At 34.8% G+C, this 19,516-nt stretch overlaps 1 protein-coding gene across 5 annotated transcripts in view; it reads left to right on the top strand.

Annotated features, from left to right (window-relative positions):
- The first annotated feature begins 246 nt into the window (after positions 1-246).
- The window catches only part of rgs17 (regulator of G protein signaling 17), a 28,677-nt gene continuing 9,407 nt past the window's right edge, over positions 247-19,516 (top strand). Inside the window, exons 1-5 of one of the 5 annotated variants that reach the window (XM_053502836.1) lie at positions 247-699; positions 2,551-2,790; positions 3,629-3,685; positions 7,307-7,346; positions 13,646-13,776. In XM_053502836.1, the coding sequence (XP_053358811.1) occupies positions 13,670-13,776 (107 nt within the window). In that variant the 5' untranslated portion in view covers positions 247-699; positions 2,551-2,790; positions 3,629-3,685; positions 7,307-7,346; positions 13,646-13,669. The other 4 variants (XM_053502835.1, XM_053502834.1, XM_053502837.1 and 1 more) reach the window with 4 other exon arrangements.

Here is a 19,516-nt window from a genome sequence, read left to right as displayed (position 1 = left end):
TTCAAAGCTCATATTTGGATTTATATTTTATTCTTAAATGTATGAAGGTTAAAATGGTGAAAATATATAACATATATTTTAAAACAAACAATTAAAATATATACAAATAAATGTAAATATATGAAATAAATTCAATACTATACATATATAATAAGAATACATTTTATGTTATTTATGTTATTTCTGTTTTTCTAACATTTTCGCGCGCGCACGTGTGTGTGTGTGTGTGTGTGTGTGTGTGTGAAAGGAAGCGCAGATAACCCCATCACGTTTTTTTTATGTCATGTGAGTGCACACAGTATTTCAGGTATGATCAAATAACTTTCTCTGCATGGTCTTGGTCGTGACTGTGAGCTTACACACCCGCATACTACCGCACTAAACAGTCGAAACAGCACGCCCCTTGGGTTACTATAGTTACCGTACTGTTTAGTAGGGTAGTATGCGGTTTTGGACGTATAGCCCTGCAGCTTTCGGTCTGTGCGCGCTGACAGCTGGAGCCACGCGGCGCATGCGCAGTGCGATCCCCACTGGCTCGGTGCTGAAGTTGGGCGGATGGCAGAAGGGAAAAAAACCACGGTGAGCGCTGATGGAGATAAAACGGCAGGGCGTGCGTTCGCCGCGTGACATCGCGAATATTGGCGAAAAACAAGTGTAAAGTCACCCCTTTCGGAAGAGCAACGCCGGGAAAACGAGAGGGTAAGGCGAGAAATGTTGTTTTGCCGGCTTCAAAATGTCCCGCTAGCTCTCGGCGGCTAGCAGCGCTCGCTAGCTGTCGCCCTTCGCGTCGTGTAGAACAGGGATACGGCGGCTAGCGTTAGCTAGCCGAGGAGTAGCCGCTCTCAACCGAATGCGCTTCGTGTTGTCGAGACCGTTAAACAACAACGGTTACAATGACGGTTATGTACGAGATGTCTCAGTGGCTTTGCGTTTCTTTCTTTTTTTTTTTACCTGCTGCAGTCACTTGGTTTAGATGCACAAATCATATCTTTCCACAGCTGCAAAGTGACAAGACCAGATTAACATTACACACTAGAATCCTGCTGCAGGGTTGCCGAGGAGTGCTACTCGTTTCTCGCTGAATTTCGCCGCACACATTAACGACTACACTGGAGGGATTTTTTTTTTTCGCGTGAAAAGGGAAAAAAAAATCGAAACCCGTTCATCCATGTCGTTTCCCACGCTTTTAAACAGTAGCTATCCGCCCACTATTGCTTCTCAAGACTCCCCTTCCTTCATCTGCTTTCCATCAGCTGTTGGTTTCAGATCTGACAGATGATGCACTACAAATAAATAGTCCTTTCCTACCTAGAGAAGCACTGGGGATGAACCCAGCTGGGTTACGCTTGACTTTTACTAATGCCCTGACTGGGCCCTGACCTGCAGTGGATTTCCTAAGGTGAAGATGATCTGGTGATCTTAAAAAAATATATATATTTTTTTCAACCTGTAGTTTGGAGGTGAGAGCGAGACAGCATGGTCTAACAGTTATATTATGTAATTTGAATTAAAATTGTAAATAAAATAAAAAAACAAAGGTAGGCGGCACAGTGGCATAGTGGTTAGCACCTCGTCTGTCAAAGGTTCAATTCCCGCCTCGGGTCTGTGTGTGTGGAGTTTGCATGTTCTCTGGATGCTTGGTGGGTTTCCTCCCACAGTCCAAAGACATGCAAATTAGGCTAACTGTGGGGTGTGCATGTGTGTGCCTTGCGAAGGTACTCCGCTTTGTGCCTGAAGTCTCCTGGGATAGGCGCTAGGCTTCCTGTGACCCTATATAGTATAAGTCATATCGAAGATTAATTTGATGAATGAATGTGCTACGGTTTGATTAATGCAGAGTTCATGTTCGTACCTTAAGCTTTTACTTAAATGAAAGTAAATTGCAGCTCTGTTGTATTCCTGATTTTGGGCAGCAAGGTGTTGAGTTGTTTTCAATAAAACAGCACCTCTGACAATAATTTATATCACAGTTGTTTCTGAACATGCGTGTTCTAAAACGTCCACATTTCTATAGTAACTGCTTTCTCACATGGACTTGTAAGACAGTTCAAATAATCTTAATATGCATTCATGAAGTATGTAATTGTTAACATTGTGAACTTTTCTGTTTTACTTTCTGGTTGCTCTGTAGAGTATTCCATCTGTAAATCTTATTATCTTCAAGAGACAGAAAAAAATAGATGCTAATGAGAACAGTTGTTCATATCTATAAGTTTCTTCTCAACTGTAACTGTAAATGGTAACTTGTTAATTTTATTTATTTTTTTAACTTAATTGCCGTGAAAATATATGTGGTAAAAGAGGAGTAATACATTGTGTAGCATGCTGTTTTAGAAAAATAACCCTCTTCTTTTTGGTAATAGAAACACAACCCATCATTGTTAATTACAATATGTTTTTATAGCAGCATGTCCAGGCATCTTTCATTAGTACAATTATGTTGCTTTATGAACCGGGGACCAGGTTATAGAGCGGACACTATGGATTGATAGTTTTCACATTTTACTTATTTGTTGGCACACAAAAGTAACACTTTTCTTTATTTTCCAGATGTTTTATCCTGGTGTACCTTGTCTTTGCTTGAAGAGGATTTACCTGTGAATACCAGGTGTAGCAAATCTACCTCTACCCACTGCACCACACCTTCTCTTCAAGCATCTTCAACCAGTCATGGTAAGAGAAGAAAGGAAAGGCTACCAGCGCGTTTATATCCCTGCACTGTTCCTAACACAACTGTATCACCATGAGTCTTCTGCCTGATCTGTGGATAGAGAGCTGCTAAATTGCATGGTAGGTTTTGCACATTATGACACTTCCTTCAAATCTCCTTTGTGAGATTATTGAATGAAGGACTGTATTAAAGTTTGGTGCTTTCTGTGCCTCTGCTTCCCTTTTAAACACTGGGACCGGCGAGAAAATCACATGTACTTTTTTGCTGGACTGAGTTCCCTGAAAGGTTCATAGCACAAAGATTCTCTTAAAATGCTAGAGCAAGCATTAAACTGAACACTCTCTTTACTGGATAAGACCATCTTAACTTTACTTCGCTTCTGTGAAACTGAGCATTGAACATGCATTGCTCTGTTAAGTGTCTGATACACAATGTATTTTGTGATTCACTTGATTTAAAATGTTCTACTAAAGTGGAAGAACCCAGGAATTACTACATTTTAGTAGGCATTGTTTATGCTAATGTCTAGGGCTGCAACAAAGTATTTGTTCAAAAAAAACAAATTGCTGATTTATTTGTATCAGTTGACACTACTACAGATCTTTTAACTGGTGTAATTAAATAGCAGGTTACCAACTTTTAGTCACTTCCATAAGGAGTGCCTTAAGTTCTTATGATGTTCTTTGCATTTTCTCACCTGCTTCTGCACACTATCGTATCTGCAAAGCCAGATTTGTTTAACTCCAACCAGACATATCCAAAATAAACGCGGAATACATATCTGCTATCTGTCTTGCTAACTGATTCACTCCAATGATTAATAAATTTTGCTTGTTGTGTATGTACATGAGCCAAATAATTTTCAGTATGTGGACAGGACTGTGAGGTTGAATCTTAGGTTTCAGTGGCTGACTGAAACTTAGTAAACCCAGTGTATCGACTCTTTTTTTTTTGCAGCTGACTTTGAGGTAACCGGAAGGCGGGTTGAAAACTTGATGACTTGAAACAAGACTGGTAAAAATGGGTATTGTGTATACTAGGAGGATGAGTGTAGGCTTTACCAGAACATCAGAGTGAAAGGTGTAGTTTACCTATGTACAAGCTAAATTGTCTTGTATTTGTTAAAAATTGTAATGGGAAGTATTCACATAGTATAGACAATTTTTTTTTACATAATTAATGCAGTCTAATTAAGGAATATTGGATTGCCAAGTACTTTTGTTATCAATTTTATTTATAGTAATTAGCTGTTGCAGTTGTAGCAGTCACAATATTTCACAATATCCCACATATTCCACTGATAAAAGTAGTTCTTAAAGTAGAATTGGCATGGGAACGTTACATTTTATTATTGATGGTTGTTTTGTTTTCCATACAAACAGCTGAAATAAGTTATTAGACCACAAATTGGATTTTTGTTGACTCACAATAGACTTAATAATAATAATAATAATAATAATAATGCACATGCACAATGCACAGCGGTTATTTGAAATTGATTTTGTTGGCAAGTTGTCACAGAAACTGACACCCCTACAATCCACCACAGTTGGTGCCTAATATTATATTACAAGCCGAAGTATTTTGTAAGTATGTACAAAATGTTTTGTTTCAAAGTCTCTATTTGTAGCACTTTTCACTGTCATTTTTCCTCTGGGACCCAGAGCCTTTAAAAGTTTGGGCACAAGGCACAGTAGATCCTGGGCAGGGTGCCAATCTATCAATTTGGAAATTGCAGTTTGCATAATCTGTATGTCTTTGGACTGGGGGGGAAACCAGATTACCCGGAGGAAACTCACCAAGCATGGCGATAACATGCAAACTCCATGCGAACAGATCTGAGACGGAAATCAAACCCTTGACCCTGGAGGTGCCAGGCCACAGTGCTAACCACTACGCCACTGTGCCACCTGAAACAATTAATTATTTCCAAACTATACATTTTTATGTAGTTCAGCAGAGCAGCACGTCTTTGAGATGTACCATCATTGAAATTAGAAGCACCTCCTGTTTAATCAATGAAATATACTAAACAGTGTATGTTATAGTCTTATTATTTAACTTAAAAGATGACTTGATATATCGTACGATGTAGTAAAGCAGCAGTTATTTAGTTTAATGAGGCCAGTTAAGTGTTACCTGTTTAAAGCTGCCTTGTTGAAATTAATGATGATTAATGTCTTTGTGATTTAGTGCAGTGCAGATAAAAGGGCAGACAGAAAGATTCATTTAAAGGCAGAAAAATTCAAGTGGACATGCTTTTCTTTTTAAATAAAAATTCCTTATAAAATTTTTTGTTTAGAATTTTAAATTATTATTATAACTTGGAATAATCATTAGATATTATCCCTAGAGACAAAGGTCAGTCAAGTTAAGATGTTACATATTCAAAAATGTTTTGTGTCTTATTAAATGAATACTGTAAACTATGTGACATACTATATAAGTTGATTAATTGATTTTCTGTTGATGGATGTTGAGTAATTTGCTAACTGACAAAAAAAATTGCAGAACTCCTAAATATTATTGTGCTACACTAAAAAAAAGGGAATAATGTATGCTTAAAGAAAAACTCTGTTAGTTAATTATTTTGTTATAAGTGTCATTAAGAGAATTTTTATCGAGTTTTATCAATAGAGAAGACATTTTTGATGTTCCCTAATCAGCAGGTGTTAAATGTTACTGTTTTATCATTCACATTCAGAGCGTCTCAATAATGTGGAATATTATAGAAATGTATTTTTTTGTAATTCAACTAAAAATATATATATATAATAAGTATAACTATATATTCTAGATGACTATATTTTAAAAACTATAATTCTACATTATATAGACGGATATGGTGTTTATACTCTATTAATAGTAATTTAGCCAAATTCGAAATAACATTTTAAATATTTTGAGATGCTGGATTTTTTATTTTCATGAGCTAAACCATTATTATCAAAAATTAATTAAAGAAAATGCTTAAAATATTTTACTTTATACATGAGGAATTAGAATATATAAATGTTTCACTTTTTTAGTTAAATTAGAAAAAAATACTTTTTCATGATATAATTTATTGCATTGTACATCTGCCTTTTCAAAGCGATGCATTCATCCTCCAGTGTTAGCATGGAGGGCTGAAATGCTGTTTAGTCAGATGAAATTAGTAGCTAATACCATACAGAAAGATGGTTTCAAAATAAGATTTTATCTGTATCATTTGTGGAATGATTTTTCCGGAGCTCATCGCTGTTGCTTGGTTGTAGTTATTGAACACTAATGTGGCATTGTGGCTAGATTAATCATGTTGTATGCCGAGTAAACAGAAGGTTTAAGTGTATTTTATCTTTTTTGTTCTGAATTTTTTTTTAGATATATATAGCATCATTTGACAACGTAAAAAAATCTAATTTTATCATATTACTGTAAATACATATTTTTCATTTTGGGGAATGTAAAAAAATAGAAGAGCTCTTATTTTGGTCACAGCAAATCAACTTTTGCAAATCGTTTTTATTTTTAAAAGGATATGTTAAATTACTTGTAAATTATTTACCTCACCCAATTTTCCACCCATAAATATTCTTCACACATTTGAGTTTCAACAATGTAAGGAAATGGGACAGTTTATGCATTAAGAAGTTGTACCAGCTTCTGATTTATTTTTTAAATCTTAAAACTCATAAGTTTTTAAAAAGGAAATTCCAAATATAATTTTATAAAATTATATTAGACAAATTAGACAAATAGATTATTCACTTTTTAACCATCATTCACTGTTCTGTCTGGCATTTAACATTTCTTACGTGGTTTAAGGTCATGTGACATCTTGCATAACATTTTACCCTTTTTCTGTATTAAGTCTAATATCTCCTTTTATCTAAGCATGCACCATATACAGTAGATATAAAATGTCTACACAAGTTTCGAGATAAAATGAATTCATAAAAAATTATGACAGCATTGTTTTACAAAACACAATTATAACAAATAAAAATAAGTAATCTAAACCTTTTAAATCAAGCAAAAAAAATCAAACAGCAGGAGTTTTGCGACCTAAAGCATAAACAAATTCTGCAAAATTAAAGTGAAATAAAAACAGAGGTCATTTATTTCTGTAAGGACGACACAATGACTTATTACCCCTGCACCTGTAGGGTAAATGGCTCACAAGGTGGGTTTCCTTCAGGTACCTCTGTTTTCTACCCACTGTCCAAAGACATGCGATGGAGGCTGATTGGTAAGGCACAGGTTAGATAAAAGTTATGTGTAATTATGTATGTGAACTCTCATGATGTGAAAATTTGATTTTCTGACAAACAAATCTGAATTCAGGAATGTGGCGTGTAATGTGAACATAGCCAAAAATGCCTGTAGTGTATGCGTGGGTGTGTGAGTGTGTGTGCTTGGATTGGCACCCAATGCTGTGTGTCCCCTGTCCCCTGTGCCCTGAGCTTGTTGGGATTAAATCTCAGGGATTTGTAAATACCTAAACTAACTGTAAATAATATCTGGATTTAAAAATTTTTAATAGTTCATGTAGATTTTATTAATGGATACAGTGATACTCTCATGTGTTTATTCTCATTTTTTTTAAGTGTGTCCCATTAGATTGATTGACTGTGCTTAATTTTCAGTGAATAGGTGGGTAGGTGTGGCAGGGTGATCAGACATGATGTCTTAGGTCAGTGTCATTTTTAGTTCTTAGATAATGCAAATGAAATTTTATGCTTTTTTTCTGTTTTATGTTTAAATAGACTTGGAGAGTGCAGACAATGTTGCTTTTAAATTAAGGATATTTAAATGAAGGATATAAAAAACAATGTGCTTAAAATGGTGCTGATACTATACCAGTATTTACAAGACTTAATGAACCCTTCATTCTCAACAGTAAAATCAACACCATAGTTATTGTGATATGAAATGTCACCGCATCAGTAATTTCCTTCCCCCCGCGGCCTCTTCTTGTTGTATGGAACTGGGCTAAATGCTTTAGCTTATGCTGCGTTCAACATGAGGTCATGTCTTGTAATTCCCAACCTCATACCAGTAAACCAACTAAAAAATCTTTCTTAATCAATCAGCCCTGCGTATTTGTAAGCTTTTCAATCTTTCTATATTATGTGTAATTTACTTATTTGTTTGAGTTTTTAAAAACATAAATCCATATATTTATTTTTTTCTTTAATAATCTTCTATACCATTTATTCTGTGTACAGGGTTAGGGGGGACTGGCGCCTTTCCCAGGAGACTTACAGTACATATAGGGCACGTGGTGGGGTAAACACTGGACAGGGTGTCAATCAATTGCAGGAACTACGAACGCAGGCCTCTGCGAAGTGTTAGTTTATATTCACAGTATTTGGAAGCTGCTAAAGCACAAGCTGTGGGAGGAGTTAAAAAAACATACGGTGTTCTCCATTCTTTTTGGTTTAAATATTTGTATAGCATTTTTAAATAAAAATAAATGTAGTATGTTCAGTACTAGTCAAAAGTTTGGACACAATTTAAAATGTATTTTTTACCTCCTAGGACAATACTGCATTTTTAAAAAATATATTTTTTTCTTTTAGAACTATGAAATAATAAATATGGCATGGGTAATAAAGTAACAACAACAACAGTCAGTTTTCAAAACCAATCAAGCATCATGATAAAACTTGCTCTGATTAAGACTATCCCGTTATAAAGGCTTTACAGAGCATGAGTACCGGACACATCTTAATATCAACTTGTTCAGAGAAGATTATTGCATGGTTTGGATACCATCAGTATTGTTTTACAATGTAGATAAAAAAAATACCATGAATTTAGTGTGTCCATACTTTTCACCGTAGACATACAATATATGTAAATAATGGTCTTAATTACAGTGTTTCAAAAATCATGATAAAATATTATTTAAGCTTTACTGTAAAAAAAAAAATGTGTTTCTTATTTGTCTACTCTTATTCAGTCCATTAAAATTACCTGTGTATATCTTCTAAGGCTACTTTATTTCTAGTGAGTAGAAGCAGGACAAGTTTTCGCTTGTATATTATATATTTAAACAGGTGGAACACATTCACTTCTGGGTTTGCAATATATCTAAACATCCATTTATTTATAAGTATTTTCAGAAGCTTCCTAATTAATTTTACAAAAAGCAAGCAGAATAGCAAATAAGGTGGATTTGTATTACAAGGAAAGTAAAACATGATTAAAAAGAAACTACAGGAAGTAATCAGCAGAATTAAAGTTAATCTATTTGATGGAATTGGCCAAAGCCCTAATGTAGTTTATTTTTAATAAATGAATGTAAGATGGACTTGTTCTACTTCACATGGGGTGTGTGTTGTAACATCTGTCTCGAGGGCGCTAACACTGTGCAGTCAGCCATCTCTGGGCTTTGTGCTCTACATCACTTGCTGCACTGGAATGTGTGTAGAGTAAAGCTCACAAGAACACAGGAAACTTCCATGGGGACTGTTAGGGAAAACAGAATAAAGGTACAAAAACACATGCAAGTTGTGTGATTATAAAGATGTTTTTTAGACTTCCTGGAAACAAGCTCAAATATAGCTGAAGCAGCAATGGCCAAAAGAACATGAACATTCTTGAGTAGTCCCAGCATGTGACAAACAAATACACCAAATATGCTGTCAGTACACAAAAGCTTAGCCAAGATATGACCTCATTTTTGTTTCCAATAGCAACCTCACCAGTGAACAAAGAACACCAAAGTCCATGTTGCTAAGTTCATGGCCTTTTTTCTCTTGTTCGGCATCATTACCATTGTCATTTAAAGTGATTTAAATTGATATTGATCACATTTGTTAGGTGACTGACATATGAATATCATATTTGATTACTTTTTGAGAAATTTGGCAAAAGTAGTGAAATTACTAGATGGTATGTATATAGTGGATACCGTCTGTTTGGCCAAAGGATGGCATGGCCAATCTGATCATTTTGATTCATACATATTTTCTCACACATTCCGTACTAATTTTCATATTTTATTATCTTTTTATTTTGTAAAGATGCTTTGCAATAATTACCATTTTTAAAAGCACTATTCAAATAAAATTTTATTAATTTACTGGCATGTCACACAGTTTTATAGGATGCCTTTGTATGCAGTTGAAATACAATTTCCCCTCCCTATAACTAAGGGGTAAAACCAATCCTAGCATGATAGTGCCCCTGTGCCCAAAGTGGTTACTGTAAAGACAAGCTTGGTGTAGAGGAACGGATGTAGGAGCTCCAACCTCAACCCCACTGAACATGTTTGGCCTTGTGTGTGAACATCAGTGTCTGGTCACTCCATTTTGTGCCTAAATGAGTAAATTCATGCAGCCACACTCTAAAATCTTTTCCAGAAGGTGGGCAACTCCATATTGGTAATGTTCATGGTTTTGACACTGGATTTTTAACAAGCACATATCGTTATGATGGTAAGGTCTCTAGATACATTTAGCCACATGGTGTATCACATTGTTTCTTACAATAGAAAGCGGAATAAACAAAATATTTTTTATGGCAAAGGGTTTCAACTTATAAAATAATTTGTATCATATTTTAATCAGAGTGCTAAAGTATAATGTCAGTAGACCAGGTTTACTATCAAAATATTTCTTAAGACATCAGCTTACTTCCAGTCTCAGTTATCTTCATGTTTAGTGGTCCCTACTTTATTTCAGCTTTAAATATTAGAAAACCTAAACAGAAAAGTTATGGTCTAAGATGGTACACTTTCATAAAATCCTAATCATTCACTTATGGGCAGTTGATTGTTGATAAATGCTTGCAGTTATATGTAAAGAGGTATGAGCAAACTTGGCCTGTTGATCACACTAAAGAGTTTTGGGGGCACACAGCGGTAAAAAGATCATGACCATTTTCTTTGGACCGTGACAAACCTGAATGCCTGGGGCTCCAGATGGCAACTAAAATGGTCACCAAATGCACCTGGTGTTTTTATTTTGCGACTAGTTTTTTTCCAGACAATTGCCAATAGTGGCCTTTCTACAAAAAAATAATACTAATAATACAAAAAGGCAAGCAGCAATCTACAGTATAGTTGATTGATAGACTCTTTCCTTTCCTATCTGGTTGCAACAAATTTTAACAGAAAACATGGAATGAACAGCAGTAACCGTGTCGAGCATATTATGTAGAAAACAATAGTAACAATGTAGAGCATATTATACAGTATAAAATATGTATACAGTGTATATATATATAGTTTTTTGCCTCATTTCCTACTTTTTGGTAGCAATAATAATAATAACAATTGTTACTGTTGGTGCCTCTCTACTGTAGCCCCAGGGATTCAGGTTTGGTCCTGAGGCTTGATGATGGTCTATACAGAGTTTTGCATGTTCTCTGTTGGTAGGTGAACTGGCGTCTCAAAATTGCCTCTACTGTATGTTCAAAAGGACTTACTGACGATGAATGAGTGATTCTATAAAAGGACCTCAACTAAATATAGGTCTGCTTTTGATAAGGATCTTTGCCTTTGGCTTTTCACTGTTTGCCCGTATGGAAGTTTGATTGACCACATTATGTGTCCCTGAGTAAATTGGAAATGATGGTGTGACGATATTCTAGAAGAGCATGCTGGCATGCAGGCAGTAAACCTAATACAAATATGACTGTCTGATGCTTTTGTTTGCTTTACAGCTTGATTAGATCCCTGAGAGTCTGTAGTTAAATTCGGCTATCCGCATTATAAAAATGCTGTAAAATTCAGTTCCTGTTCCTGGATGCCAGGAATGATGCCTGTTGACCTGTGTTCCTGACTGATGTCTGGATATATAGCAGTTTTAACTGAGTGTAGCAATACTTATAAAATTGCACTCAAAAAAAGTGTCCCAGTTGGATTTGAAACGATTCCCAAATCTTGGAGACGCTAACCCAACACACATGGTGCTTATGGAATTAAACACACAAATGTTGAACTGTGATTTAGAAAAGTTCACAGAGACTCTGAATTAGCTAATGTTGAATTCTTACACCACATGGATGAGGGGGTGTGGGGGGAAATACAGAAAGAAAGTACAGGTTAGAAAGAACACCACAGATGTGCTCTGAGCCACTCCTAGTTTGTTGTTGTTTTCACTAACCCACTGTGCGCTTACTCTTTTGCATATTTCCCAAAGTATTTGATGAGCACCACAGGCTTAAACAAAGGATTTTCCTCCTCATGTTTTGCATCAATATGCATGTTTTCCACTGCCTAACTGGTGATAGCATTGCTTTGCATGTCTAACTTTAATGACATGAACAAAAGTCATAATACACAACACAAAGGTGTTCACTTTGAATGACCATTGACTGCTGCTCTCAGATCACTATGAGAAACACGGTGTATTATAAGGCTTGAAGACAACATTATGGATTTTCTGGTGAGACAGTTATGTCATTTTGCATTACAATATGTTGTATTCTGCTGATTTAAATTTATTTATTTTTTGTCTTTGTATTTTGTTGGTTTAAAGGTTGATTCTCTGTCTATGCAGAAAATGCCACACTGAAATAATTAACGTACAGTATAATGTATGTATTTATTTGAACTGAATATCTTTATACAGCACACATGTTCTTCCATGTTTGCAATTCTTTTTGTGTCTATTGCAAAAAAATATTTTTGTTGAATTTATAGAATGGCAAGAAAAGAAAAAAAAATGCTTAAATGGATGAGGGGGAAAAGATGTACGGACTACCCTGAGGTTATGGGATGTGTAAAACCCTAAACAGCAGCTTGAAGGTTATGATGCTGTTTGTGACATTTATAATCCTTGATGCCATGTGACTGGGATAAATTGTGTTTAAAGATTATTTACATTGTCTCTTTGAGACAACTCTTAACTAAGGATTGTACAAATAATAGGCACTCTACCACAAAGGTTTTAGGTAAAACTGTATTAAATTCACCCATTTAAATAACTTTGTATTTAACAGATAGATAGGCTGGGAGATGGAAGGCTGAAAACCCTTTTACTGTTACCAATTTCACAAATTTTTAATTTACTCCATGATCAATATTGAAATTATCTGTCTGTCTGTCTGTCTGTCTGTCAAAGTCAAGTCCGAGTCTTTATAATTAAAACATTTCAGGTTAATTATTTCAGTTTATATTCCGATAAACTGACAGCAAGTCATGGAAGCAGATCTGTAAAGATATGACTCGTGCAGGTCATGGAGATTTCCTTTAAATTGTAGACAGTTTATGATTTGCATGCAGAACTGGTTTATGAGCAGGAAAGCTCCAGTATTTCAGCATCAAGATTTGGCTTTAATGGTTTTTTAAGATGCTGATGCGTTTATCAAACAAGTTCTTCTGTTCAGACATGTTTGTGCCCATGTCTGTCACATAGCTACCTTGACCCGACGTTACTTTCCTGTTTAAGCATATCAAAAGTATTACCCTTTAGGCAAATCATTCCTGTAGCTTTAAACAAAACATATTTAGATTTTCTGTTCCTTGCTATGTTTTTAAAGCCTAAGCAGCCAATAGGATTTCAGCAGTTTCCATGAACTGTTGCTATTTTCAGTTTAATTTGATTTGTATCATACCCAGCTTCCTGTGTAATAAAAAAAATGAATCAGATAAAGCAGCATTATGAAGCTGTAACTTACGTGGTGCTGCAAGGAAACCTAAACAAAGAAGAGTGTTGGATACCCTTTGAGCATCATACTGCATGTTGAAGTAAAGAAAAATTGGTACCACTTAAAAATGTGTAACCTTTTTTTTTTCGTGTCCAAAGGCTTGATCCTCTATCATTTTATTTAAAGATTTTAAATAATTTGAATGGCATGTGTTTGCAGACCCTTCCCATAAAATTTTCAAACCCTTTTCATAACTTACACTTACACAAACTTCCCAAAGAACATGAAAAGTGTTTTTAAATAATGGTTAGACCACAAATGCCAAGGTTCTGCCTAAGTAACATTAGGTGTTGATGAGTTTAACCAAATGTTGTTTTAATGTTTGTTCAGCCGCAGAGTGTGAGTCGAGTTGAGATGAGGAAACAGCAGCAGGCCCACATTGAAGGACCCCCTCAGGCTCCCGGGCATCCGAGACCGAACACCTGCTGTCTGTGCTGGTGCGGCTGCTGCAAATGCCTCTGGTAGGTCATGTCCTGTTACTGGAAGAAAACCCAGTATGTTAATGATGTAGGATAAAACTATTAGTTGCTATGTAGCTATTGTAGCTGTTTGCAGCTTTCACTGGTATTTTAGAAATTATCATTACAGATTCTGACCAAAGTCTGGATTCCATTTAGGTACAGGACATCACACATTCCAACTAGGATGCATCAATGCACCAAATACAATTGTCTTCTTCAGCTTTAATTGCAGTTGTGCATTGCAGTGTTTATGATTTTTTTTGCCAGATGATTGTAGAAAGATAACTGTATGCAGTCTGCTCTGTTTATCTGCTTTGATTAGGATCACATGCATTTTATTCAACAACATCCATATTTCACATACTATCACATACATACTATGTTTTAGTCTTGTACTAGGCAATACTGATAAATGCTTAGCCTCTGCATTGCCAGAGACCAGACTTACCATATATACAAATTTAGAAGTATGAATTAATATCTAATGTAGGAAAGTGTTATTAAATGCTCATTAGTTACATGTTCGATCAGACCGGCACAAACTTTTGGAAAACTTTAAAAGCATCCAAAATTCAGCAACATCATCTATATAAATAATTTAGTATATTATATAATATATATATATATAATTTATTTCTTTACAATGGTCAGAACTCATTCTTTCAATTATATCTTCACGTTTAATAAATTGGAGGACCCATAACCAGTCTCTGAAAAATTTATGTCTATCTGTATGTCCATCTATCTGTACCTCTGAATGTTTGTCCAGTCGCAAAAATTGAGTGGAAGGGAAGTCAGAAGCAGTTTTTTTACAGTCAGTTCCCCACCAATCACAAACAAATGTGTGACACAGCATAGCTTATTCCAAAAAAAGTTCTGAAACTTTTAATAAGTGAATTTTTAGAGATGTATGGACAGATCATTGTATGTTTGTTTATCCTTCCTGCAGGAAGTTTAAAACTAGTTTATCTCATATTTTCCTAAACTGCGGTGCTAATTAGAGAGAGTACATGTCGATAAAACATCTCATTAGAGCATTACAGCAAACATTTCCACAGAATTCTGAGGTACGTTACTGTACTGTATGTGCCTGTAAAAGAAAAATCATATAAACCAGGAGTGTATTTGGCTGACTGCAAAATAAGTACAACTTTGTGTAAATAAGACATACGATACTCAACCTTACAAAAAGAAATAATAATAGCACTGATTAATTAATGCTGATCAGCTTATTTTTAGCTTTAATCTTTTAACTATTTCTAAAAACTCTTTAATCGTTAATGACAGGTACCAATGCTAGTAATATATAATAATATGTGCATTTTGTAAGTTGTACATTTTAGTGATTTCATTTCCATATTCTGGTAACAGTACAAAGTACACGTTTTAAAGTAATGATGGTTCTACATGACACATCGTTTGATGTTTGAAGCCCCCATCCCCCCCTCCCCATCGAAATACACTGCCAGGGCTTTAGTATAGAGCTTCCGGCTTCACTGCTGTGTTGCCAGTAGGGATCCATGTTGCTTTTTTAAAGTTCAGTCTTCCTGCCTTTCGCCTGTTCATCATGAAAAACTGTAGAGCGTATGTGACCTTAATTCTTATTCATTTTACTGTATGTCCTTATGTCGCATTATTTACAATTAAATTTTTGTTACGATAATTGATAGTGAGCACTTTTTTCTATGTCCACCCAAGGAGCTCTGTTATTTATGTATTTATATACAACTAAAATTATTTTAATTATATTAAATGTCATTTTTTTATTTTTAATGGGTTTTCTTTTTATTCAGTATTAGGTTATTTCTAGCTTCTTTTTTGTTCTTCAATGTTGGAAAAACTTTTCTCATGCCTTTTTTTTCATGTTAATCCCTACACTCATGTGAACACAAATATCACAATAAATAAAGAAAACATTGAGAAGGGGGGGCAAACCTGTGTTTATAAGGTCGGGATTCCACAGCTATTCCCTATTATGCTCTGTATTTATCAGCTGTGTAAGCCTCTATTTCTGTCCCCACATCACATGCAAAACAGCTGTGTGGAACACTTTATATATTTAGAGGGCTCTCAGCATGTGCAGACCCCTTTGGCTAGCAAGCCCAATTATACTTGCACAATAGAGACTTTGAGAAAGGGAAGGCAGTCTCTCTTGTCTCTAAACTTAAAATAGAAAGTCTTGAATGGCTTTGGGAATTATCAGATCTGTTAGTTGAGTGAGGGGAATTTGCTGGTGGTGGTTTATATGGTTTTTTTTTCTATACCCAAAATTTTCTGGGAATTGTTTATACTTCACTCTAGTAAAAGTGCTTTTAAAAACACTTTTCCACAAAGGGAAAACTTCTCTGCCAAAAAGAAAGCATTAGCAACATATCCGGAGTTCCTGTTCCTGTGTCTTTAACCTTCAATGCATTGATTCAGACCTTGAACTCAAGCCACCTTCGTTAGATGAATGGATCTTTGTGCAGCCAATGGCGTACCTGTGTGATGAAAGGAAGTGTTGCTTTGCCTTCCAGGTTATTCACACAGTTTAGTTAAAAGTCCATTCACTTCTATACATGGAACTTAATTCATTTTTTAACCCTGCTGTTGTGAGATTCTCACAGTAATCTGTAGCATTTCTTTCCAGATTTTTAGTATATCTCTGGGCTTGTAACATCCTGCCAAAAAGAAACAATGCAATAAAGCTTAATTAACCTCGATTTCTAGGGAAATGTGGCACCCACATGTCTAAGCAGCAATGACCAGGAAACGTTTTAGGCTATGCTTCAGATGCCAGCCATGTGAATACTGTATGATAATGTAATTATTTAATTTTTAAATTAACTTTACATAATTATCTTTTACTAGAAACTCAAAACATAAAAATCTTGGCCATAAAAAAACATGAAAAACATACAGATGGCTGTATTTTTAATTAGGGTTTCCATAAAATTGCATAAAAAAACTAATTAAATTGAATTAAATAAAATTAGATTCATATGAAATTCATATAAATTAATATTAAATACATCACCACTTTTGGATAAATTTTCCATAACAGAAGCTCTGACTATTTGGATCCAGGTTTTAGTAATGTAATTCAGGTTAGTATAATTTTTTAAAAGTATACTGTCATTCATTTGCACTGTACTGGGCAAAAGTCTTAGGCACCCTCTGTGTTTTTTTTTTTTTTTTTTTTTTTTCCTACACATTTTTTTATTAATTTTATGACTGCATTATTGATTTAGTACAAAAAGATTTCTTATTGTTGGACAGCAGTATCCCCCCCACAAAATTAAAGGAAAGCAGAATATTATGTTAAAGACCACTTGGACAAAAAAATCTAAACAAAATGGAAGCTGCTGGGTTTTGCATGCCAAAAGGAAGCAGGTGCAACAGTCAAAGTCTTCAGAGGAACTGAGGGTGGTTCTGCAGGATGCTCAGTGAAATTTAGTAGCTAATCTTTAATATTTTTATAAAATGCTACAAATTGTATCTGCCACTAAAGAGTTTTCAAAGTGTTATCACACCAAATACTACATTTCTTTTCATGTATTACAGTTTACTGTGCTTTATAGGGTATTTTCATTTTAATTAATTAAAAATGAAGGCATCTTGCTCTACAGCATTTATTTCATAAGCTTTTCGCATAGTACTGTATAAATAGTATGGAATAAATTAATTGTATATAAATAGATAAACAAACATACTGTTAGTGTATAATTGTTGAAATGGAAAACTTTTTTTCTCGCAAAAGGAGATTTAAAAAAAGAGACTCCAGTGTCATTTCGCATATATATTAACTTCAAGTTATAGCAGAAACGAGATGCATGTGGGGGGAGTAGTTTTAGTAAGAGTGAGTGACACAGCTCATAAAAGACAGTTAGGACAAAAATGTCATACTTTTTTTTTTCGCGGTCCATATTCTGTCTCTGCAGGTGACTGATACTGTACTTTCTTTTTAGTAACATTGAAGATGCAGCTTTGCAACAGTGACACAAAAATAATGAATTAAACTTTGCACTTACACTTAGCACACATGAGCAAATTTATAAATTTCCCACTATGCAGCAAGGAATCAACGAAAAAACGGGCTGCATTCATGTCTCCATAATTCATTAAAATAACATAACCCCATGTTTCACACTACTCGGGGGATGTGTGCGGCAAACTACTACCTCCTTCGCAAGCAAAATGCTCTCTGATCCTCCCTCTAGTTTCGCTTTCTTTTCTAAATAATTTTGATCAGATTACGACAGTTCTACACAGCCCTATTACATGGGCTTTAAACAGTTGTGCTCTGTGTGCATAAAGCTTTCACAGAACTGCCACCAATTTCACCATTTCACTTTTCCACCGTTTAAAACTACAAAAACTTGTCAGAACTACAACACCCACTATAACCTGCAGCCTACTTTGTGGCTCTTAGTGTCATAAAAAAAAGACATCACACTCTTTCCTTTTCGCAATCCTACTCCTATCTGAAAAAAACAGTCAAATATCACAATAAATAAAGAAAACATTGAGAAGGGGGGGCTACTCTGAGGTAGGAAAATTTTTAGTCCTAAATGAACTTTGAGCCCGATTCCTACGAGTGATTCTGAGATGCTTAGTAAATACGGGCTCGGGTTCCTTAATTTGTGGTTTAATAACTGCTAATTTAAAAGATTTTGGAACATTTCCGCTGCTGAGTGAAGAATTAATTCTTTTCAACAGGGGTCTCATTATTTTTTTTTTTTTTTGAGAAAATGTCTACAGTAGGTATAGGATCTAATATAGCACTATACAAATAAAATTGAATATAATGAATACTATTATATGTAGGACCTAATGCTAATATTAAATTGTTTGGTTTCAAAACCTGAATTCTTTTGCCCAATGTTTACAAGTTTGTTACTAAAAAAGCTCATGAAGTCCTCATGAAGGCTTATGTTATAAATGTGTGGATTTCTGTAGTGGTCTTACCTCTGGATAATTTTGCTGCAGTATTTAATAAGAATCTAGAATAATTTTAGTTATTTTCTATAAGAGTGGAGAAATACAGTGATCTAACAACATGAAGAGCTTTAGTTCAGGACTCTTTCTTATCTGTAATAATTTTTCTTTTAGGAACTGGAGCTACTGTATAATAATATATAACGGAATGTTGACTTTAAATATTCAGTCGCCTGATGAAGTTCTGTGGGGTCAGACGATCCAGCGATCCAGTCTTAGTTGATAACTCTGAGAGATTACTAATAACGCGTGATAACTGTGTAGTAGTTAATGTGAATGCGCTGTGCATACATTATTACTATGATATACTTAAAACATGATAGTGATCTGAGATCGCTTCAGAGTGTACTGTAAATTGTCACTATATTTCATATACAGTACTTAATCTAAAGTGTGACCTGCTTTATGAAAGTAAATACTCACTGATTTACTCTTATTTATATCCATTCTGGAATCAGTGCTGTTCTTAGAGGGTCTTCTGGATTCTCAAAATGAACATTAAAGTTTTAGGCAATTAGTGCTTTGTCTATGGAAACAAGCAGGTTTGAAAGAAAAACCACAAATTTGCAAAGAAATCGATAGTATAATTTATTATTATATATAATTTAATCGACTGATTAAATTTGTGTGCATGGTTTTGTACAGTGGTCAAATTATCATTGTAAATAACTGCGATGCCTCCTCCTCTACCAGTTAGCCGAGTCTGATGTATGTAACAGTATCCAGGAGGACTATTTTTATTTAATGCTACATACTTATACTG

This window comes from Clarias gariepinus, chromosome 8, assembly GCF_024256425.1.
Source record: "Clarias gariepinus isolate MV-2021 ecotype Netherlands chromosome 8, CGAR_prim_01v2, whole genome shotgun sequence".
NCBI classification, from domain to species: domain Eukaryota; kingdom Metazoa; phylum Chordata; class Actinopteri; order Siluriformes; family Clariidae; genus Clarias; species Clarias gariepinus.
Note: the sequence above shows the minus strand (reverse complement) of the source record. Positions and strands in the feature narration are given on the sequence as shown.